Genomic DNA, 23,525 nt, shown 5'->3' on the forward strand with positions numbered 1-23,525 from the left:
GAAAATCTTGTTGCTTTTATTCACGTAATGCTTAATATCTTGGAAAATACAATCAATAATTTTTCAGTTCTAGAACAACTAAATGTTATGCTTAACCAAATGCTCCAAGAGGATGTAAAAAATAAATGAATGTCTTACTATTTAATTTAATCAACACAGCAGGTCTCGGTTTCGGATGACTGAAACTTTCAGCTGTAAAAGATGAGTAAGTTTTGCCCTTCCATAAACATGCAATGTTGAAACCGATGGAAACACTGTAAATATATGTATATATATATACACACATATATATGTGCCTGCATCAGAGGGCAGAATTTGACTTGGAACTTAAAAAATGGGACTTTGCAGCTGACACTCGTGTTTGTTTTTCTTCAAACAAATTGAACTTCAGAACTCTCACGTGTCTTACATTGTCCAGATCCTGCATCTGCAACTTACATCAAACATCAGCATATAAAAAGTCATCACTGTACAATCACTTTTTGAAAAGTCAGTGTCAAAACCATAAAAAAACCCAGCTAATTTAAGAAAACCAGATGCACTGTGTAAGTGCTGAGGTTTGTGTCAGCTTTTTTCTGCTTTAAGTACAAGAATCCTTTAAAACATAAAAGGCAGAAGTGGCTCCAAAAATGACAAACACTCTAACAACACACTTGTAGCTTTAATAACACTTATTAGACACTGTAGTTAATTGAAAAACAATGTGAACACAACGAGGTACATACAGACACCCACTGCCATTCCTCGTGCCCTGCAAACACTGCTGGCTGCGGAGCTCCCCAAGCCGCACGGCGCTGGGCAGCACCACCGTGTGCAGGAAGGGGCCCTGGGACTGCCAGGCACCCGACACTCTGGAAGTGCTTCAGGCCTCACAATGACACAAATCCACATTTTGTTTCTTTAGACTTGGAAAGGTGAGGTCGCTTCTGAAGTTTTCTATAAATATTCCTTTAAAACTATTAGAGATTTTATATCTCAAGGTCAATCTAATAAAACATCAGACTGCTTTTACATTGGGCAAATGGTGTTTGCTCTGCTTTATGTAAAAAAGCAATCATATTCCTTTGCTGTAAGATACTTTATGCATCTCCAGTCGCTCTTTCCTTTATTTCAGAGGACGTAAGAGAAAGCTGTGACAATTTTGTTGGTGTTGGGCTTCTGAAACAGCTCTATGCGGCGATGTTGAATCTGAAGTTCATCCCTTTCCACAAGTCTTTCCTTCAGTTTGTTTTATTCTGCTTCCTCACTCTTCTCAGAGCCACCTCCCACTGAGTTATCCACCTCATACTTTTTGTCAAGAGCATCTTCAGAAGACTTCCCACTGCAGTCATAGGCTTTACTCGTGGATCCCGTATGCGTTCGGATGCGAGCCCCTGGCTGGTACAGCTGCATGGCTGGGCGATCCTAGGGGGGAGCAGATGAGGTTAACTCTGAGAAACCTGTGTGGGATGCACAGGTGGGGTTTTAAAGAGATTAGTTTTTGTGAAGAAAGCAGATTTTGTGTTAAATTACTTTATGTATCGTAAGAGCTGGGAAAAAAATGAAGTATAATGAAAATCAACTGAGTATTTTATATCTGTCTTGCTTACAATACTATTCTTGAAAGCCAAGCATTTTGAATAAGTGAAAAAAGCTGTAAAAAGGAAAGATCTTATGAGCATTTGACATAAACAAGGAGAAATACTGCTGGCTATTATCAAACACAATACTACTATGCATGCCTAGGTAAAACTCTGAAATATGTTGCTACCTTCACCAGCAGCGACCAGGAACAACGACAGCCTGCACACTTACAACTTGGCAGATGAGTGACAAATATTAACTATAAGCACAATAAAATGAGACAAACCAGAGCGCCCGTTAGCAGATAACAGCTAGAAAATTATCCTCAACTGAATATGTTCAGTGCTGCTGACTCAGTCACATGTGTGACCCAACAACACGCTGAAATGGGAGAAGGAGCAATGTAGAAGGAAAAGAGACCTTGAGCCTGCAAATGGGGAAGTTCCATAGCTCTTGAGAGTGCTTTTTATTCTTGCAATTTCAATAATAAAATGTATTACAGAAACGCTACTTAAGAAGTCTTTTCCTAGTAGATTGTTTGTTTTACTCACACAAATACCAGTTTTTAATGTTGTGCAGCAACCCATTCACCACAAGCACAGCTTTTTGCTCAAATTCTTGCATTAAGTTTTGCAAACAAAATAAGCAGCCTATTTTAAAACAGCAATTTTTTTTTGCACAAAGTGACTCACACGGCTTGCATAGTGAGTCCACCCGGGCCAGCTTTGTATGTGATCCGTATGGACTCGTGCCACACATGACCAGCTCACTCCTTGGCAGCTCTCACCCCCAACCCGCATCAGGAATTTGGTTTGAAAGAAGAGATTCACATGCTGAATAAATTTCTGCACAAAATAATGTTTCAGTCATCTTGTGCAGAAAATCTAGGACCAGAACAGATAGAGAATGAGGTTGACAAGGATAACCACCTCCTGAAAAGACTCTGGCACATCCATGAAATCAGAGTCTGAGAAAAATGATGCCCGTGTCCCTGGGAGATGAGAAGGGACAGCTCTGCTACACACCCTGCTACCAGCCCCATTTGCACTGTTTTTGCACCTGTTCTTTCCCTGACATTGAACACAAATGTAATTTGTCCTAAGCAGACAACATCCTTCTCCAACTGACAGGTATACAATATTGAAGAAATGGCACATTCCTCTAAAAACCACTGTTTCTGAATTAGCTATTTAGATATGTCATTACTCACATTATGTCCTTAATGATGTCCTGGCCAATTGTAAGGGCTTTATGGGCAGGGTAATGGAAACACAAAGATGAGCATGCCACAGTTGTTGAGTTTCATTGCAAACTAGAAGTATAACAGTTTTTAATAGGCTCGTAAAATACAAGGCTTCCAAGAATAGCGTTCTAAAAATGCTAGGATTGAAAGTAAGACAGAAAGTATGTTGAATATGGTGCATACAAATGAGCAGAGACCTGTGACCGTAACTTATTTTAACTGCTGTTGTTCTTTGACGGCAATAAAAAGAAGTTGGCGTTTTACTGAAAATGACATAAAGAATTTTTTTTTTTTTTTAAAGCATCTTTATGCTAAGTTTGCAAAAGGAAAACCTGTGATCTTGAAGCATATTTAACTAATGAAAGATTATCCTAAATGAATAAAAGAACCTTATTTCTTATGCGCTCCTTTTTGGATGCCATGTCATCACACTTGTCCTCTTTACCCAGTTTGTCTACTGCCTCCACAGTGAAGCTGTAGTTGTGGTTCCCTTTCTTTCCTCTGTCTTGGTTGTATCCTTTCCCCCATTTCAGCTCTTCTTCATTCCTTCTCACAAACTTGTCAAACTCATAGTGAGTTCTATGCTTTCTGCCATCATCCAGTCGATACCTTTGCCTTTCAGGTTCTTTTTCTCGAAATCTTCTCTCCAAATCTCTTTGCTCTTTGTCACTATCATTTTGTGACCTATAAGTAGAAAAAGAAAGAAAATCCAAGCAATAAACAGCTTAAAAAAAAAAAAAAAAGCTACTGACATATAGAATACAAAGCCTCATTTTGTCTTCATCAGTCTTTAGGTCAGTTATATGTGAAGGCTGTTTTTCCTTTAACAAAGAAGTTATGTGCAATTTTGCTGAATGTCTCACTTGTGTATGTCCAGCTCTCCATGATGCATTAAGTTCAGAAAGTAGCAGGTAAAACTTTGCAAAGAAAATCTGGTTTTTGTGCACCTGCTGTGGGAGGCCTCTGCTCCAACCTTTATCCCCCTCTGCAATCCCTTAAGTGGTTCCCCAGTGCTCCTCACATAACCATGTGCTGCATGACCAGGTCTTGAGGCTGCTCTTGAGAAGAGCCGTACCTGTGGATGAGAGTACTGCCTCGAAAGGGAGCATTCAGGGCCCAAAGGAACTGTGCACATCCTGTGCAACCATTTATTAACAAAAATTATTCACTGACAAACATTGGAACTTCTGGGAGGTATTTGTGAAAACGAATGCTTGCGTTCTCAGCATTTGTTTATTTTGTCTCCAAACACTTTTGCCTACCTTAACATTTCTTTTTGTTGGACATCATTACCTTATCACAACGTAATACTTAAATTTATGCTATGCTGCAATGGGTTTATATTATAAAGACTCTTAGTTTGCAACATTTTGCTGCCTATCTGATACAACTCTCTCATTCACTTCATTGTTCCAGTTCAGCAACCATGTGCTTCTCTCATAAAACAAAACTGAATGAAGAAAGATTACAGAGTAGATTAAATTTTAAAAGCAGCAAATATGGATGGTTTCTTTTTATATGTTTCATATATTTAAATGCTTAAAATTAAAGGAGGAAAGTCCTAGCAAGGCTCTGCAGCGTGTCCTTTCCAAAGACAGGGGGGCACACCCAGACTCGCTGCTGCAGTGCTTCCCAGTGCCCTGCTATCTCCTCCTGCAAGTGATGGAGGAACACTTGTGCCCAGTGAGAGGGAGACAGACCCCAGCTGCAGTGTGGCCGGAGCAGCTTTCTACAGTTCAGTCATAGGGAAGAGGAGTGGAAACAAAGGGATGAGCAATAACTTGATTACAAAGTAAATGTAGAAAGCTATAGCTAGCAAGCCTTAAATCAGCTCCTCATGTAGAGTTCCAAGTTCTGGTTTATTTCTGTGTCAATAACACAGTATCTATTAACCCTAATAATCAATAGTCATGATGAAGCAAGCACTTGGAAAGACAAGGTAACTTACTGTACATGCACAGCTAAAAGGATTCTCTTTTACACTTGGAAAAGCTATACTGATGCCTTGTTAAATTTACAGGATCAATACTGAAAGTGCTGTATGGCAGAACATAAAGCTTAGTCCATAAAAAGCCTTATTAGCAAAAAATTGACTTGCCCCTACAAGCATTTTTGGGCACTTTTCCGTCCTGTTTTTCCTTTGCTGAAGAACATCAACTCAAGATTTCCTGAATATTTTCATTTTCCACCAGAGAATGGAAGTTTTCAGCACCTTTCAGGACCTTTCAGGACATGGCATGCTGAAACTCTGAGCCCATGTTTCAGGTCCCTGGCCACAGATAAAAGAGATGAGCAATATATGTAAATTATTATGGGTGAATCAAGTGTTTTAGTTAGCAAATTTGTTGGGTTTATTTTCCATTGTTTACATTTCTGTTTGCTTTTATGAGAACAGTTGCAGCTCCTATAAGTACTTTTTTTGAGAGCTCAGTGGAAAACACAATTGGAAAAGTGTTATTTATCTTAGCAACATTACTCTTACATTACATCTCTCTTGGGTGAATCCTGTCCTGCTCACAGTGGACACAGACACCAAAGAATAAAAGAGAGAACCAGCTGCTGAACACTTCCAACACACTTTGAGTATACAGAAGCTACAGAAGAGAGCTACAGTAGGAATCTCTTGTTCCTACTATTGCATATGCTACACAAAAGGCAGTGAGAGACAGAGACAACCTTCTGCAACTATCACCTCAACTATTTTGCCATTGTCCCAAAGCAAACACAATCATCTGCTTTTTGCAGTGAAAATAAAGAAGGTGTGATGAAAAGAAAAGACTGGAGGCAATTTAGACTTTGACATCGGTAATGGAAATGGGGCTTTACCCGAGCTCTTGATATGGAACAGGTGAGATAAGAATGAAACTCTCAATTACTTTTCACGCAGAAATTCTTCCAATCTGGGATTTCAAAGCATTTCACAAATAATAAACTGCATCCACTGTTACTACCATCAGGTCAGTAAGTTGTTACTAAACACCTTTTACAAAAAGGACAGTGAGAGATTCATACCCATGCAAAATGAAATCAGCTCCCTTCTGACAAACACCCAGCCAAACTCTTGTATCATGGCTAAGCCTTCAAATCAAAGTTTTTAGGAACTAATTTGGAGCCTCTAAGGTAAATAATACTTACAGAATCACAGAATCACAGAATGGCCAGGCTTGGAAGGGACCTCAAGGATCATGAATCTCGAACCCCCCTGCCACATGCAGGGCTACCAACCTCCCCATTTAATACTAGACCAGGCTGCCCAGAGCCCCATCCAGTCTGGCCTTGAACACCTCCAGGGACAGGGCATCCACAACCTCTCTGGGCAGCCTGTTCCAGCACCTCACCACTCTCTCTGTAAAGAACTTCTCCCTGACGTCCAACCTAAATCTCCCCTCTCTCAACTTAAAACCATTCCCATTTTACTTACTTCTCCTTAAGCTCTTTTAGTGAACCTTCCAACGATTTGGATCTTATACTCCCAGGTCCAGGAGACTTATCCCACTTGTTTTCTTCAGTATCAGCTTCTTCATCTTTTTCTTTGTGTTTCTCACTGGCTGGCTCATCTCCTTTTTCAGGCTTCTTAAGAAGCTGAAAATATTTGTTTATGTTATGACATAAAGTTATTATCTTTATGTAATGGACATTTTAACAGTGTATTGAATATAACAATGATCTGTTAAGATTTAAGATATCTTATTAAATGCTATGAATATCTTTTATAAAGTATATATTTTTAAAAGTTATTTTTAAACAACAGTTTACTTTTGGTAAGGAGGTACAGTCACTAACAGGCATTCACCAGCATGCTTTAAATTTGTCAAGAATATTGGAGAAAGCACTTACCTACTTTTCTCTGCTGAGTTTTATGTATAGTCAATGATTTCTTAGAAATCATGTAACAACAGAGCTCAATGTCATTGCCAATAAAATAAAAGCAGAACCTCTACAATACTACAAAAAGAGCAGGATTAATAGTTCACTCCTTCAAGTATTATATATAAAATGTGTGACATGCTGTTCAGGACTGGCTGGCATATGGAAATAGGTGCCTCGTATAAATACACCTTAACAAAAATACTGAGGGAAAATTAAGGAGTTAGCAGGAAATATTGTATTACTTTATAATTTTGGAGACTTTCCAAGAATTTTGTTAATTCCTCAACAAATAATCCACACAGGGCTTGAGCAGTATCTAGAGTTACAGCAATAACCTCTGTAGAAGGAGGTAGTCTTCTCCTCAAAGTAGTCTTCTAACATTTCAATAACTAGTAGAATATCTCAACAAACTTTTCATTCCACCTTTTTTTTTTTTTTTTCCCTGAAAAGTTTTTATTCTTCAATACCTAGAATAACCTAAAATGTTTCTCTCAGGTAGTATTTTTCCTTTCCTCAGGGACAGAACTACTTTTCAAGGTCACATTCCCGTAGATGACAGATCATAAATAGTAGGGTTTTTTGGACAACAAATTTTGGGAAATAACTTCTAAAGGACAAGTCCCTTTTTTTCTGAAGTTCTAGAATGTTTGCCCTTACACACAAACATGAAAAAAAATGTAACTGCTTCAGAACATACTGTTCCTATACATTTAGATGGAGGCAAGTGTTGTCTGAGATGAAAAGGAAGATGAGAAAGCTACATAGCTTTGTGGTTTGACTCCCTCACAAGATCTGGAGTGAGTCTGTGCATCCTTGTATTAGGCTACAGATTCTTACATCAGTTTACCTCATCAAAGAGCCTACAAAACCTTTCCAGCACCACAAAATTTAGACGAAGTGAATAGTTTTCTTATGTTTCTTGTCTTATACAAAGAAGGTTTTAAATGTGGAGACTTAATACCACAAAATGCATCCATCTAAGTCATTAAAAGCACATCCATTCAGAGTGTTAAAATATAACACAGATTGAAATTATATATTATGTTGTTAATGTATACAATTAGTACAGCTTTATGTGATAATATTTACACATTCTATAAAAATAATGTATAATTATAACATTATTAAAATATATACTTATTTTTAAATTATAACAAGACTTTTTAATAGCCGGGTTAAAGGATACTATTAAAATAAACCAGTTCTGAGCATAAACAAAAAACATCCTCAGCACATACGGCTAGATTTACATGACAAAGACCTAAAAGCCATATTTGCATCAATGCTCTGATATGTTAGCACAGAACAATCTGGTTCTGTCAGGTTACATCAGCACAGAATGTGGCATTGTTATATAAGGATATATCACAGTTGCCTGTCACAGTAACTTCATTAGCACGTCATTGCATCTAAGGTAATTAGTCAGACTTTTCAATAACTGTGCTTAGTCTAAGCCTTACTTTATTTCTCCTTCCAGTAACAACGACTTTGCTATCACCACAGCATACCGTAGTACACAGTGTAAACAGCGTGAAACCCAAAGAACTTCTGAGTAACTTCAACAGAGGAGGTTTGGTTTGGTTTTGTTAAGGTACCTTGATCCTTATTTCTTTTTCAGAAATTTTCTTATGTTTCTCTGCTTCTTTCCTTTTACGTCTTTCCTCTTCTCTGCGTTTCCTTTTCTCTTCTTCTCTCAGACGTTTCTTCTCCAATTCCCTCCGTCTTCGTTCCTCCCTTTTCTCCTCTCGAATTCTCTGAAGAGTTCAAAACGATTAATTGTAAATTGCCCAAAGGAAAACCACTTGAAACATAAATGTTGAACTTCAGGCAAAAATCTGAACGTACCTGCTTTTCTAATTTTCTATTTTTAATATATTCCAAAAGGGGTGTTGTTCTTCTAGCTAAAACACAAAAAATTTGTGATATAGTGTTCAACTCCTAAAATATGTACTCATTTCTTTACTTCAGTACTAATCCCTTCTTTCTAACTTTATCTGCAAGGGAGCCAAATAATATATAAAAACCTATTTATTTTATTCTATTCTATCATATTCTAGATGGTATTCCCATCATTCCATTTTATAAACACATTATTTGGGATTGCTGGTTTTTTTCTTTTGCTGATAGGGTAAGAAGAACAGAGATATGTTGCTTGATTATTTAAGTTTTAAATTTAAAATCATATATTTTCAGAAAATGGCATTTTTCTCTTGCTCATCAAAAAAATAAATGTGTTCAGTATCTAATTCTACCACATTCCTACCACTATATCTGTTCCTCTTTTAACTTTTGTACATCAAAACCTACTTAGATTGCTGTTCATGTACAGTCCACGTCTCACATATCACTCTTCAGTCCCAAATTTCAAAGTACATTATGAAAGAAACATTTTCATTCACATATAACATTTCCATTGGACTCCCATTTAGCATTCACCATTCCATGGGAAAACAAAAATAATAAAAGATAAATAGTTTGTCCCAGGATACAACAAAGTGTCAACAGATTCAACAAAGCTCTGGTTTCCCAAATAACATATTTGGGTGATCATTTGATGGATCACACGGCCATTCTTATGTTATAAAACTATTTTCACACTCCGAAATCAAGCCTAAGTCACTTGCCTGAGCCATTCTCAAATTCTACTGAAGCTTGAAGACATCATCAAATTTTTTATCACATATATGGCACCTATGATTGTCAACATTGAATTCAAATTTGAACCCACATACTGTGAGTAGAAAAGAATGTTACAGAAAATAGTTAGCTAAAAAATGCTCTACAATCTATAGTCTCTTCCTGAAACCAGAAGAGAACAGCAAATGATACGATTTGGAAGAAAGAATAGAAAAGGGGAAAAAAAAGAAAAAAGAAATTCTCAATCAAATTTAAAATGGCATAGCTGAAATCTAGACGTAACCTCCTATCCCAAAAACATTTGAATGTTTTTGTTTAGAATATCTAAATAACTTAAGAGCAAAAAACAAACAAACAAAAAACCTAAACAAAAAAACTTTGTTATGAAGTTATGAATTGGAAAATTTGATTTGGTTCAGTGTTTATCAATGTTCAAAAGCAAGAAGTAAAACAGACTTGCTGGTTTGGGATATTCCTCTCTCTACCCCTATACTTCCAGTGCTTTTTCTTTCTTTCCCACCTGCCCATAATTTCTGACAAATTTTAGGTCCTCACTGTCCTCTCTTCCAATCTCCCAAATCTGCAGCTCTGCCACCCTCTCCTGCCCCTGTAAGTTCCCTGTCTGAGCATCTCTGGTCATTTCCACATGCTGGAACTGACCACAGATTGTCACCAGAAGGTATGGGGAAGAATCTGCCACACCTGGGGTCCAGCACCTGATTCTAGACATGACTAAGGCTGCAGTGCAAGGGATTGGGTTAGAAATGGCAACATGAAGTTCACAGAGGAGAGGCAGAGTGACAAATACTATCAGAGGAGGAAGATAAAAAAAGATGCATATCAATAAAATTTGAATCATACTCCCCTCATTTATAAGCCTTACTCTAAACGAAAACCTAAGGTTTTTCTGTAAACATTTAAGAAATGTTAAAAGAAAATAAATTACAAAATGAAGAACTCCATCAGCAATAACTTTTATATTTTATCTTGCTTTCTACAAACAAGCCAGAAGAATGAGCTTACCTTTATCCTGTTACAGAGAAATTCTGTTTTATATCTCTCTGTCACACTGAAATTGATGAGCTAACGCATCTGACGTGATGCACAAACCATGCTGGTTTGCAGTAGCAACGCTACCTGGAGAAATGCTGAGAATGTAAGGCCCAATTCTGCCAACAAAGTCCTGGGCACATCTTTCATTAACGTAAGTAGTTATTAGCACCTTTGAAACTAGACATACACATAACCTAACGTCCCACACACTTTTGCTATAAACTTGCTATCCATTGAAGTGATCTATGTTTTTATACTGATAGCAAACAATAACTGATTAGATTTTCTGTGGTTTAACACACACAGACTGTTAACATTCCTTATGTCAAGCTGCTTTCAGGCAACTTTGTTATTTTGAAATCTGTGGCTCTCAAAACTAATCATCTTCACTGAAAGTCAGAGTATTTTTAAGTTAATTTTTCTGGAAACTGTAGACTTTCTTAGAAAAAGCTGAGTGCTTGTGCTCTGCTCTTAAATACTAGGATGATTTGGGGGTAAATAAAAATAACTGGGGAAACTTCCATATTGAGAAGAGCCACAGTGTTACTGACAATAGAATTTGCTAAATGTCCACAGTTCTATAACTTCCATTTCCTCTAAATTGTTCCACATCTTCCCAGCACACTATTAATTTATGCATATGAAGACAAACTAATGCTACTCTGCATAAATGCTTGTTACCCGCAGGGACCAAAAAAAAAAAAAAAAAAAAAAAAGAGCAGGCTACTTTTAAATTATAAAGAAATAACAGCAAAAGTTGTTTTTTGGTTGGTTGGTTTTGGGTTTTTTTTCTAGCAAATTGTCACACCAGGGGAAACAGTGAGCGTTCCAGACGTTGTCATTTAGAGGTGCAGCACACCAGTTATCCCTGTTACCCTGAAAGCTGTGTTCTGGCAGCTGCCAAGTTCCAGTATTCTGGAAAGAGTTATCTGTGTTTCTCAGTATGACGTGGCACTATTATTTAGAGGCTTTGAAAAGATATAGATCACATCACATCTGGAATGAAAAATCTTTTCTATCCCAGGAAAATTTTCTCTCACTGATGTAGGAGTTCTGAAAGAGCTTTGACAATGTACTAAAATGCAGAACTACTCCAAGCCAGAGCTGGACAGTGCTCCTTGCCCTTAGCATGTTGGTAGGGAGGCTTCATCACCTGTGACCACCTCCTGCAATGCTTCCTGCTCCTCATCGTTCATGTCTGTGCTGCAAACTCCATTAACAGCTTTATTTTTCTCTATGTAGTTCAGTTTTCTAACAGTCCTAGCAATTAAGATATTCTGACCTCAGAAAAACGTGAGCAGTCACCACTGCTGTGCTGAGTGCTGCATTTCATCCCATCTGCTTTTTTTTTCACATCTTTCCAAGTCTGTCTTGTGCATCTTCTAATAACAGCCTTCTCCTACATGTTTGCTGATAGTCAAATAATTATCTAAAGCATGGCACTACTGTGGAGTGTTACAGTCACTACAGTCAGTCCCATAAAGGTACTCTTTGAAAGACTGAATTGAAAAGAAAAAAAAAAGCATGATATTTCTGTTATACAGCACAGTATGGATCACAGCACACAGTCTGCCTTTCGTTGACAATACACTCATGATTTGTGCTTGTAACTAGTAATATTCATATTGCTGAAACCTGTAATTGAAATTTGATGTAATTTGTTCAGGAAGATATCAGTGATATCTTATTAAAGATTCCCCATGAGACTGTGAAAGTCATGCTGCATGCATATAGAGAATAAAGCGTAGCCTTATTTTCAAAGCTTTTGCAAAACCTTGACCATGAGAACAGAGGTCATTTCATGTTTCACAATAAAAGCAGCTAATGTCAGAGAGCAACTGTTAAGTATTTAGCTATTTTATCTTTAAAAAATAAATCTTACATCTTTTTATAACATGTCTGAAAGCATTTAGAAGTATGAAGGAACTAATTGAAGCCACTCCTCATGCAGAACTTGTGGTAAAGTCAAGTGATTCCATGCACAGAGCCTCGAAAGAACAGGAGAGGCGTCTCCTCTCACTACTTGGCTGGGGAATAAAAATTCTAAGTGTGATAACCTCAGCCTCTATCAGATTGAACGGGTCATATCATGCAGGTGATACCTTAAAGATATAAAAATAATATATTTAATATTCTCAAAAATAAGAAAAGTCAAGAAAACAGACCAATGAGTTCCCTTGTTTTGGCCTCAATCTCTCCCAAAAGAGTCTCAGGATTGGCACAGATTTTCTCTTCATCAGCACAGTAACTTTCTAAAAATTTCCTATATTCTGGGTCTGTGAAGATAAATTTTTGAACTATGTTAGTACTTTGCACAAATGGAATCTATTTTCCATTGTGACATCAAGAAGATATGCTTACCATCTTCAATGCTCCCAGCTTTGGCATCTTTCTTTTTCAACTTCTTTTTTGAAATCTTCTGAAATGGAGCAAATTCAACCACTGCAGGGTACTCCAAACCTTAAAAGAGATCAACACTTAATTTTTATTTTGGGAAGCATTCCTTGTATTCAAGTAAGGTTTTCCAAACCCTTCAAATCTGTGTTGGGTAGCCTTACTTGAAAGCAAAGGTGAATGTTTCTAAATTCCTATCCTAAATTTCTAAGGACAAATCGCACATGGCTGTATTTTGGATTAAAAACAAAATACTTTAATATTTGAATCACATACTTAAACATTATTATTATTACATTATTATTTTGACATGCTAGCAAAAGCTGTCAAAATGAAGATGAGAACTGTTGCACAATAAAAGTTTTACATTATCATTTATAATTCTCTTTCAATTCTTCAAAGATTGCCATTGAATAGAAAAATTGACATAAAATCTCACACTGACAAATGAGTAAGTACTACTGGGAAGTGAATCTTAAACAATTGAGCAACTTTTGTGAGATTTTATTGCCAGAAATCTAAATTAAAAAAAAAAACAAAAAAACTGGCTAATATACAGTCGAAAGAAATGCTGCCTTCTTTCAGAATTCTAAAACTCACAATGTACAAGTGTGTGAAACTCTTCCTTCCACTTTCTATTTATGGTGAACTACACAACTTCTAGTTTGTGTTTATTGGCTAGATTCTTTGGTTTTGAGTTTTGTCTTGCACCCTGGAATCTTCTTTGGATTGCTGTGAGGACAGCGTGTAGCTTTTGAATTTTGCCTGGTTTCCACTTAATGCAAATTCAAGACCACACTTAGCTCAAGTCTACTGAAAATATGATTTAAATCTGCTAACATTTGTTAACCATTCTGAACCTAGTAATCCTTATTTTAGTTTGAGCCTCATAAATGAAATGCTGCCACAAACTTCACTAGAGGGCATTTGCAATCTAAGCTTGGGCTTGGTATTTGCAAACAACCCTGCCAAACTGACCAGCTGTCTCCAAACTCAATTTTGTAGTGTACACAATATTCTGGCTTCAATCCAGCATAACACTGAGGAATGTGCCTAATTTAGACTACGTGAGTCTTGGCAGAATCATAAAAATAGTTTATTTCTACTTAGCTAAAACAACCCAGCTGTTTCAGAGAAGAAGGCAAGATAAAACATGAACATTAAGGAACTCTGTTAGTAAGGAGTTGCCCTGTCTCCTACTTTACAGCAGAATTTGAAATCTGGGAATCGTATACTGTGAGAAATGTGCTGTTCTCCACCTTTGGGAAAACTCTATCCAAATCCAAGTTAGAAGCTTATCACAGAATTAACTGGTTTGGGTTGGAAGGGACCTCAAAGATCATGTTGCCCAAAGCCCCATCCAACCTAGTCTTGAACACTTTGAGTGATGAAACATATAAAAGGTAACATATCTGAGGTAGGAAAAGCTGCAGAGATACTTATTAGTTTGGCAGACAGCTTCTATGGAGAATAACTCTGCAGTAAGACCAGACAAGACCATTTCACAGGATCTCTGCAACACTCAGCATACAAAATAGACAACGTTCAATAAAACCCACAAATCATGGTTCCTTTTATACAACCCATGCAATTTTTAACAGAATCTGTGAGTGAGGCAAGGAACAGCTACAGTAACACACAATTTCTTGGCTATGGCTGCTTCATACTATTGTAGAACAGAATTTATGCACACCTACATTACAGAAATCTGTTGGACAAACTTGCAAACTGAACATTTCAAAGGTGGCAACTGATCTCATCAGTCCTTTGCTTGCAACTCAAGATGTTCAGGCTCTTATCGACAAATACAGGTAAGCACACACAGTTATGGAAATCTGACTGAAAGCATCTGAGGTTCTATCAAACATAAATGTTCTCTGAAAAATCAAGGCATACATATCTCATATTGTGCAACCAAAATGGTGAGGACAATGTTTTTTGGTTTTGCTTTCTCAAAAGGGGAATGCATAGCACTGCTTTATCTCACAGAAACACACCGAAGAATCCAGCCACTCATGCTTGCAATGTTTTGGGTCGCTGTTGTGATGAATTGTGATGCTCACATAAGATAATGAATAGGATCCTGACAGTGTACTGCTTGAGTTACAAAAATGCAGATGAATTGTGCACACCACGCAGACAAGTAAGACTGCATGGACAAATACATTTTTCACTTCATTATCTTTTAGTAGCCAGATTTTGTTTTAGTGTACTTTTATGTAATTAACTGAATACTGAGAAAAAAAAAAAAGCTTAATTATAAAAAATGAAATGAATTAATGTTCTAAAATGGTATGTAGGTATGTATGTATTCACATGTAATATCTTACAAATAGTCCAACCTTTATTATCAATGAAGACATAGCCATCAAAGCGATCTCTAAAAAGAAGGATGTCCTCAGGATTTCTAAAGTTAATGTATGCTCTTGAGTAGAGATGAGGATAAAGGCTGCAACAAGAAACAACGTTATTTTCTGTTATTTACTATTCCGTTCAGGCCTGGAAAAATGAAATAGATAGATCACACTGCCATTCTCATTCTCTCTGGGAAATGGCTACCTTAATCATGCATACTTAAGTTTCTACATACATATAAAAATATCTATCATATCTATTCTATCTATCAACTCAGTGACTGAATTCCTGATACAACTGTGCAATTTATTCTGAACAAATGTTTCTAGCTTGTTTTGTCTCCTTAAGTTGCAGAGCATACATTTCCATTTTGTAAGATCAAAGCTTGAAGTCTATTTGTTCATGACTTGAGAGATGAATAACAGCAGTGCTTTTGGAGAACTTCTTGGGCATGTTAGGAAAGTCTTCCATTGCTGACACAGTAGAAGGAAAGTAAAAGCTTTCAGTGAACCTGGAAGTAGCCAAACTATCACTGTATTTAAAGAGATTCCCACCTTAAAGAAAGATTAAATAACTTAATACTTGGCAAGCTAAAACGAACTCAACTGACATGTGCATGAATATATATGCAATGTCTAATTGTGGAGAAAAATTACTGAAAAAATCAAAAACCTTTTTTAGCAAAAGAAAGAACAGGTACTTACCCAATATAACTCTGATCCTTCAAGAATTTGTTGGCACTGGTTCCACTCTAAATATTAGCATGCCAGATCAAAACCTCAGGCCTGGCACACCACTCCCACCAATGGAACTATGGTAATGTAATGCATTACCACTCATCAGCTAAGTGTCAGGTGCACACTTAACTCTCTCTCCCACACAATTATAATGTAAAAAGGTTTGGCTTAATCTGCTTTTAGTGATGTCTTCATGTTAATACATTTTTTTAATATACTTCAACATATTTGAATGTGAGCCCATAAATTTAATATATCTGTATTCATAGTACTGCTGCCATACAAGTGCTGTCCTAAGATAAACTCACTAGCAGCAGCAGAAGACAACCAGCACACGCAGTTGCAACCAGATTTAAAATCACAGCTATTTTCACATCCAGTGAGAAAGAGCAAAGATAGAGGTCACATATGTGGCATCTCAAAGAGTAACAGTTACTACAAGACAAAAAATCATTTTCTCTTTTTCAGATGTGCGTCCATGTGAATTCCACTTATGCATTTTGGAAGGTGACCAAAAAGCAGCACTGCTGAATATCTAACCACATTGTAAAATGCCCCAACTTGTGCTTGACATCATAGTCAGGAGAAGCATTTAACAAAGTGCTAGAGGGCTTTTCTCACTTAGATGTTTTACAAGGTGCCTCTAAAGCATGCAGAAGATGTGCCTTCTAATTCTATGGAATTGTTATTTCATACATATTTATTCACTATTTTGACATTCTAGGAAGGGAATAGCACTGAATGAACTGCAAGCATGTATCACAGAAGCCACAGGATGGCTCAGGCTGGCAGGACCCTCTGGGTCCCACCGGCCCAACCCCTGCTCCAGCAGGGCCACTCAGAGCAGGGTGCCCAGAGCCATGGGGCTTCAGAAGATCTCCAAGGAGGGAGAACCACAGAAATCCCAGATTGGGCACAGCTAGTGCTATGCTATTGACATAAAGCGGTGCTGAAAGATGCTACATAGAGCATGCTTCCTTATCCACCACAGCTCACGCAGATGGTACAGCCTGCTTGCAGGAAACATCTAGACAGCTCAACCAAATGAGCATGGGTACACACGGCTGTGCTTTGCCATGGAGTTCTTCCACACACCCTGCAGAGTTCTATGTTATCAGATTTGCAAACCTCCAGTCTGTACATGAAACACAAGGCATCTCCAGGAGCGTGCGGAGTCATTAGCAACATGCAGTGCAGCTGAAACAAGCCAGCTTCCATCTCAGTGTTTTCAAAGCAAGAAAAAAAAGGATGGAATTTAACAACTTTCACGATTTTTAATGGTACATACTGTTAAAAAAAATAATATTAGAAAACTCTTTAGAAAACAGTAGGAGTTACAAGTGTCTGCAAAGAAGGAAAGTTTACTGCGACACTTCATAGTTGTGCTGGAAGAAGTGCCTCTGTGCTGCGTAACTGCTGCATAAGCAAAGAAGTCTGGTAAGTGGTGACTCCCAGGAAGGAACAAACCTCTGTCACTTCAACAGCACTATTCTTATCTTACACTCCAACTGTTCTTTAGTGTAAAAATGAAGTGAGACCTGCTATTGGAGAATGATATGGTTATACACTAGAAGTACTGAAGATTCACCAAGCAGAAATAACCTAGAGGGAGCAGCCTAATCACAGAATGCTTTGAGGTGGAAGGGACCTTTAAGATCACCTAGTTCCAACCCCCTGCTCTAGGCAGGGACATCTCCCTCTAGACCACATTGCTCAAAGCCCCATCCAGCCTGGCCTTGAATGCTTCCAGGGAAGGGGCATCCACAACCTCACTGGGCAACCTGTTCCAGTGTCTCACCACCCTCACTGTAAAGAACTCCTTCCTAATATCTAGTCTAAATCCACCCTCTTTCAATTTAAAGCCATTTCCCCTTGTCCTGTCACTACATGCCCTTAAAAAATGTCTCTCCCAGCTTTCCTGTAGGCCACTTCAGGCACTGGAAGGCCGCTATAAGGCTCCCCGTGGAGCCCTCTCTTCTCTAGAATGAAGGGCTCCAGCTGTCCCAGACTGTTCTCATACGGAAGGTGCTCCAGTCTTCTGCTATCATTGCTATCTAAGATTGAGAAGTCTTGAGTTTAAGTTCCTAATTTAACAACTATTGCAGTGCTTTATCAATCTTCAGTTTCCACAAAACAAAAGTAACTGAAAAAAGCTACTTCTCTGGCTCGGTGCACAGAACTGCTTGGCCATAGATTTTCTTCTTCTGCAGTAACTTATTACAGTTGGACACATAAGACTCGTGAAAAAGAAATGAAAATACAAACAATTTTCTTCATTATTTCATTCAGTTTGCACACCAACACCATGTATTTCCCATCTGATTCAGAAACATAATCTTTTCCAACATAGGACTTTTCTAATGTTTTTTGCTTAGACTTTGATATCAAAGTATCTTTCAAACAGAGAAACATGTATTAGTAAGAGAAAAATGTGTGAGTGGAATATGTAAATGTTCTCTGGACACAACCCCTGAAAAGCAGGGATTTAGACACTGTCTTCAAAAATAAGGGATCCGACATCACTGAAATACATTTTAAGTCTTCAAGAACTTCACATCAGCAGAAACATAAAATATTAAAAATATTATATAAAATACTAAAGAATGCTTGTCCAGAGTATATCGGTATGCACAGTAGCACAATCAAATTGGATTCTCTCTCCATTACTGTTGCCACGTATAGGGTAGAAGGTCATAGAAACATAGCTGTGACAATGCTTAGAAATTACACTTTCCTCCTCTGATGCAGCCGCTTCTACAAATAAAGAGCCCGTTCTCAAACGCAAGTGGGATGTCAGTTATATAAAAGCCTGATCTGTGTGTTTCAGAGCCCTTCAAGCTTTTTATCCAACAACAGCAATGCACCTGAAAAAAGAATGCACGAAACTCCACTTCCAAATGGGAAGCTGACTAAACCTAGCAGATCGGAAATGCCTAATAGTGGCCTGGGTTTCAGGGACCTTCCTACTGCAGCTGCCCGCTCCAGATTCTCTCACCATTTATCCATCCTCTAAGAACACAGCAGCGTTGTTGAGCAGCAGAAAGCACATGCTTCGCACAGCTGGGAGGGCTCTGTGGCTGCCGCCTTCTCACAGGAAGGTACAGTCCTGCTCTCTGAAGACATTGGAGAAAACACAGCTTTTGCTCTGCAGAGCTTTGCCTTCCACCTGAGTTCCCCAGGCACTGCTCCACAAAAGGGACCCTGGGTTCTGTATGTCTCCTCCTTTTTTCAATTATCTGCCAGCACAGATACCACCTGGGATTTGAAGTTCAGTTTTTTCAGAGATTGCATGGCTAGTTTTACCATCACATAGCTGGTTCTCTTTACCCATGTTCACTTTCTATAATGCTGCTTTCCGTCCATATCATATTTTGGACAGATACCATTACATGACGCTGGCATCTCTGTAATATTAATTACAGGAATTTCTATGGAAAGAACCCTGATGAGTCTGACTATTCACGTTTCTTCACTTCAACATACAGTTTCTTTGCTTTCTGCTGCGCACTGCAGGATATTCGATCTTTTAGGTAATATGCATTTTTATAATACTAAGTAACATCCTTTTAAACTTTTACGACAATTTCAACAACAAAAATGTTCCAAAAGCTATCTTTTTTTTATCTTTTAGCACCATTTTTTAAGAAGAGACAGCAAGGTTGTTATCTAAAATATGAACAGTAACATAAAGACATCACATTCTAGTTAAAATACTTACCAACTTATCATTTGTGGTGCACGTGCATATATACATACACATGCATTAACATACATATATTAAATACGTATATAAAATCAACGTATAAATTTTGGAGTGCTCTGTAAACTCCTCCATCCACTCATGCACTAAAGCATAATTTCTGATCAAATTGATAATTGTTTGTCTATACATCAAGCTAAAATCCACTGGCCTTCATCGTTGTCTCTACCTGTTGCCATTCATCCAGTGGATGGTACTGACGTAATTTTTAATGAACTGAGCTTTCCCTTTTTACAGATATAAAACAAGCACAATTTGCCTGGCAGCAGAGCATCAGCAACACTGCAGCTGTGGTGACCAACCAACAACCACTCCCTCCTTTATCATACCACAGGCGGTTCCCTTAAAAGGTGTTATCCTTCAGTTCCTGCGTGCACGCTGCCATCCTACAGTAGGAATGCTGTTTGCCTACAATAATCCTCAGCAAAACATTGGGAAGCACCTGTGATGGCAGAGGAGGAGTGTTGTTTGCAAGATTCTGTCTTTGATACAAGGCATGGCATCAACTACTTGACTGGCTTTCACAGAAGCAAAGCTCCTGTTCTCATCTCTTTACTCTTACAACGTTTTTAGTGAGTTCAGTACCAGTCTTGAGGGATGACCCAAGTCCTGCAGGACCAGAGCTCAACCACTGCACTAGAGTTTTAGAAGGCTCACAAACAGTTACATGCAACCTTAAAAGAATACCTAGAAGACGTAGTTATTTTTTTGGCACCTGAGAACAAGACAGACCATCAAGCAGGCAGCCTCTTCATTGTCAGCTATAGATAGCATGCTTATCAAACACTCCTGAAGGCCACAGAATCAGTCACAAACACACTGTTTTGCTTATTTTGATACCAATGTACAAGAGAGACAACTGAACTTAATGCAGTGGGTCAAATGCATCAGAAAAAATGAATGAATTACAACACAACAGTCAAACTTTGTGAAATGATTTTACTGAAATGGATGTAACAGTGTTACACAATAATGACATTTGAGTTATATGAAATTGTTGAAAGTTTTACAATTTGCATATAATAACAGGACATTATAAAATTACAAGTAACCTTTATCACAAGAACAGTAAAACTAGACTTGATATATGTATGCATATCTTACAAAAACACATGAGTAGACCACAAATGTTTGTTCTGTCTTCTGGGGTGAGATGACCTTGCTAAGAAAAAAGAAGTCCTCTCTGAGCACAACTGGTATAGGATGCTTAGAATAAATGTATAAATAAGAGGAAACTACAAAGTGACACTTCACCTACTGCATCATTTCAGCCATTTGCAGCCCAGGAACTTTGTAATTCAGAACTCACACCCTTGTGTTTAATAGGTCTTCATGGATAAATACTTGTCTAGTTAAGCATTTGGCTTCTGAACCATTCTGAACCTCCATTTCTGACACTGTTCTCAAACACAAATTTGCACAGCTTAAGAGTGAAGAAGTATTATGTCTGTATTCCACAGCTGGAGAAAGCTGAATGAACTCTTACAAACTTCCATTCTCTGGAATCCCTGGATGGGGTTAAAATGTGATCTAATAGCATTTAAGGGCAAATTTGTCTGCTTCTGAACCATAACCTGTCCATTTGTATGCCTCACTCTCCTTCCTGAGCAGCTTCTCCAAACCATTCTATTGTTGGGTAGCATTTAATCTCTATGAATTCACTGCCACTCAATTTCCTGCACTGTTGCTATTATGTGCCTGGTACAAGATCTAGAAAGAGAGCTCATCAGTGGAAGACAAAAAGACCATGTATAGAAAACATGACCTGGGATGGCCAATACGATGCTGGGCCAGTAAAACAACAAATAATCATAGAAAGCCAACTGCTGCCCATTGCTTATATTTCCAAAGACTGGTGATTACCTAGATTCTTATGCCAACAACTGCTTTGGAAAGTTAAAATTTTCATTTTTGAACTGGTTCCTGGCATTTGTGCAGTTAGGATGAAGATACTCTTTGGAGAAAGCAAACGCCAAACTGCCACAAAGTTTCACTAAACAAATATTGGTTCCTTTCTCTTTGTGGAATTGACTCTGAGAGAATATGTATGTATGCGCATATATATATATATATATATGCGTATGGAGGATGATTCACCGTACACCAAGACAGGCTAAGCTGGGCAAGATGAATCACATCCTTTAGTTATTCTGAGCACAAGGAGATGTAGCACATAGGATGCTTAGTTTACTTTTATGGTTAAATTCATCTAAAAATCATTCTGTTCAAAAGGGAATGGTATTTTGCCACTGTGATACTGAGTATATTAAATAAGTGTAGAAGAAATTCTACCTCATTGTCAGTCAACCACTGTTTCTTTTTTTTTTTTTTTAGTTTTGAATGAGACAAAAATGAATAAAAGTTGATTACTTGAAAAAAAAAACGGTATGAAATAAAGACAAGAATACATAAGCAAATTAAGAAATTGAGATCGAATGGCACTCATGAAAAATTTGGTGATATTTGCCCTCAGTTGTCTTTATCATAGCTAATAAACAGCCTTTTAATTTTTACTAATTAAAATTAAAAGCAGGATGATGGTTTCAAACAAAACTATGCTCTATTTGCACGCAACAAAAATTTGTTTTAAAATTGTTGAGTACATAAGGAAGAAGCAGGGATGTATTATCTCTGCAAATATATATATCCAAACACTTTACGTAACTTACAAAACGGGCTCCATGGACAAAATAAGTAATTTAGTGTCCAAACTGCCTTAATTAGGCTTTAAGCACCTGAAAACCTACACATTCAGCTCATCCTCACCTGGGATCAGCAGTGCAAAACTCAAAATAATCATGAGCAGGGAGAGGGTGGAGCTGCTCCTCCAGCTGCTCCTTGGTGAGACAAGGAGGGAGCCGTCGAATAACCACCTGCGCAGATAAAAGAGAGTTATCTTCCATCTGAATAGCACGAAAAAGACCAAATCGATCGCGTCAGTCCTCTTCTAAAAGCTCTTCCTTAACCTGGGAGCTGCGGCTGCAGCCTCAGCCTCGGTGTCCCTTCGAGGACCGGCGCTGGGCGGTACCCAGCAGCCCAGCACACCGCACACAGGACATCCGCGGCACCGCTTTCCCGATGCGGCACCGGGGAAGGCAGCGCTCCCCACACGGTGCCGCGGCGCCTCAGCGCCCGCAGCCGCACCCCGCCACGAGCGCGGCGGTTACGCGCCCCCACCCCGCGCCCCGCCATCCCCAGCCCCGCACCCCTCACTTTGCTCAGCGCCGTTTTTTTCTCATCTCGCTGTTTAACCGGCGCCGGGGGCAGCGGTGGCGCCGGGGACGGCGGCGGGTTGGGCGCGGTGTCCGGCTCCCGGCGCGGAGACTCCCGCCTCAGGGGAACCTCCATGGGTCGCTTCTCGCGGCCGCAGCCGCCGCCCCTCGCCGGTCCCAACCCAAGCTCCCGCTCCGACCGCATGGAGCCGCCGCCCGCAGCGAGGCGGAAACCTCGCGAGAACTGCCCTGTTGCCGGGCGGAATCTCGCGAGACTTGGCTGAGGGGCTAGGGGAGTTTCCTCCGCCCCCGGAGTGGCAACGGCCGGGGTGTGACGAAGCTGTGGTCGTTTTGGTACATCCCCATCCTTGTTCTCATCCCCATCCTCTCTGCTGGATGCTGAGCAGAAGTGCTTTCAGGAATCTCGCAAGGCCTTCATTGTGTGCATGGGAAGGGCAATTGAGGACCCATCTTATCGTGGTCCACGAGCTCACAGTTGCCTTGTAGAGAGCGGACACTTGGCTCTGCCCACACTGCCACAGCCTCAGCCACGTCTCCTGTGGCAGGATGGGAGCAGTAGTCACAGAATCACAGAACGGTTTGGTTTTGAAGGAATTCAAAGCCCAGCCTGCTGTAGGCTGCCCCCCACCAGCTCAGGCTGCCCAGAGCCCCATCTGACCTGGCCTTAACCACCTCCAGGG

The 23,525-nt window shown here is 39.0% G+C and overlaps 1 protein-coding gene across 3 annotated transcripts; it reads right to left on the reverse strand.

Annotated features, from left to right (window-relative positions):
• Positions 1 to 642: 642 nt before the first annotated feature.
• UPF3A (UPF3A regulator of nonsense mediated mRNA decay) lies at positions 643 to 23,095 on the reverse strand. 3 transcript variants are annotated; one of them, XM_085215006.1, is made up of 10 exons: positions 22,826 to 23,095; positions 22,379 to 22,485; positions 15,103 to 15,209; positions 12,728 to 12,826; positions 12,532 to 12,642; positions 8,522 to 8,577; positions 8,272 to 8,430; positions 6,228 to 6,388; positions 3,196 to 3,490; positions 643 to 1,404 (listed from the first exon to the last, which is right to left on the reverse strand). In XM_085215006.1, exons 1-10 carry the CDS (start codon positions 23,027 to 23,029, stop codon positions 1,231 to 1,233), a joined length of 1,473 nt encoding a protein of 490 aa, XP_085071132.1. In that variant the 5' UTR covers positions 23,030 to 23,095; the 3' UTR covers positions 643 to 1,230. The 3 variants fall into 3 exon arrangements, with proteins under 3 accessions (XP_085071132.1, XP_085071124.1, XP_085071115.1); XM_085214998.1 differs by having other exon boundaries at positions 3,416 to 3,490; positions 22,826 to 23,082; XM_085214989.1 differs by having other exon boundaries at positions 3,252 to 3,490; positions 22,826 to 23,082.
• Positions 23,096 to 23,525: the final 430 nt, after the last annotated feature.

Source organism: Meleagris gallopavo, chromosome 1, assembly GCF_905368555.1.
Source record: "Meleagris gallopavo chromosome 1, MGAL_WU_HG_1.1, whole genome shotgun sequence".
Lineage (NCBI taxonomy): Eukaryota > Metazoa > Chordata > Aves > Galliformes > Phasianidae > Meleagris > Meleagris gallopavo.

Excerpts from the sequence above, each read along its gene's own strand:
- UPF3A (XM_085215006.1), bottom strand. The coding sequence starts at position 23,029 with ATGCGGTCGGAGCGGGAGCTTGGGTTGGGACCGGCGAGGGGCGGCGGC. Across the intron at positions 12,827-15,102 it reads TGTCTTCATTGATAATAAAG|GTTTGGAGTACCCTGCAGTG; the intron begins GTTGGACTATTT and ends ATCTCTTTTAAG. Across the intron at positions 6,389-8,271 it reads AAAAAGAAATAAGGATCAAG|CTTCTTAAGAAGCCTGAAAA; the intron begins GTACCTTAACAA and ends AAATATTTTCAG.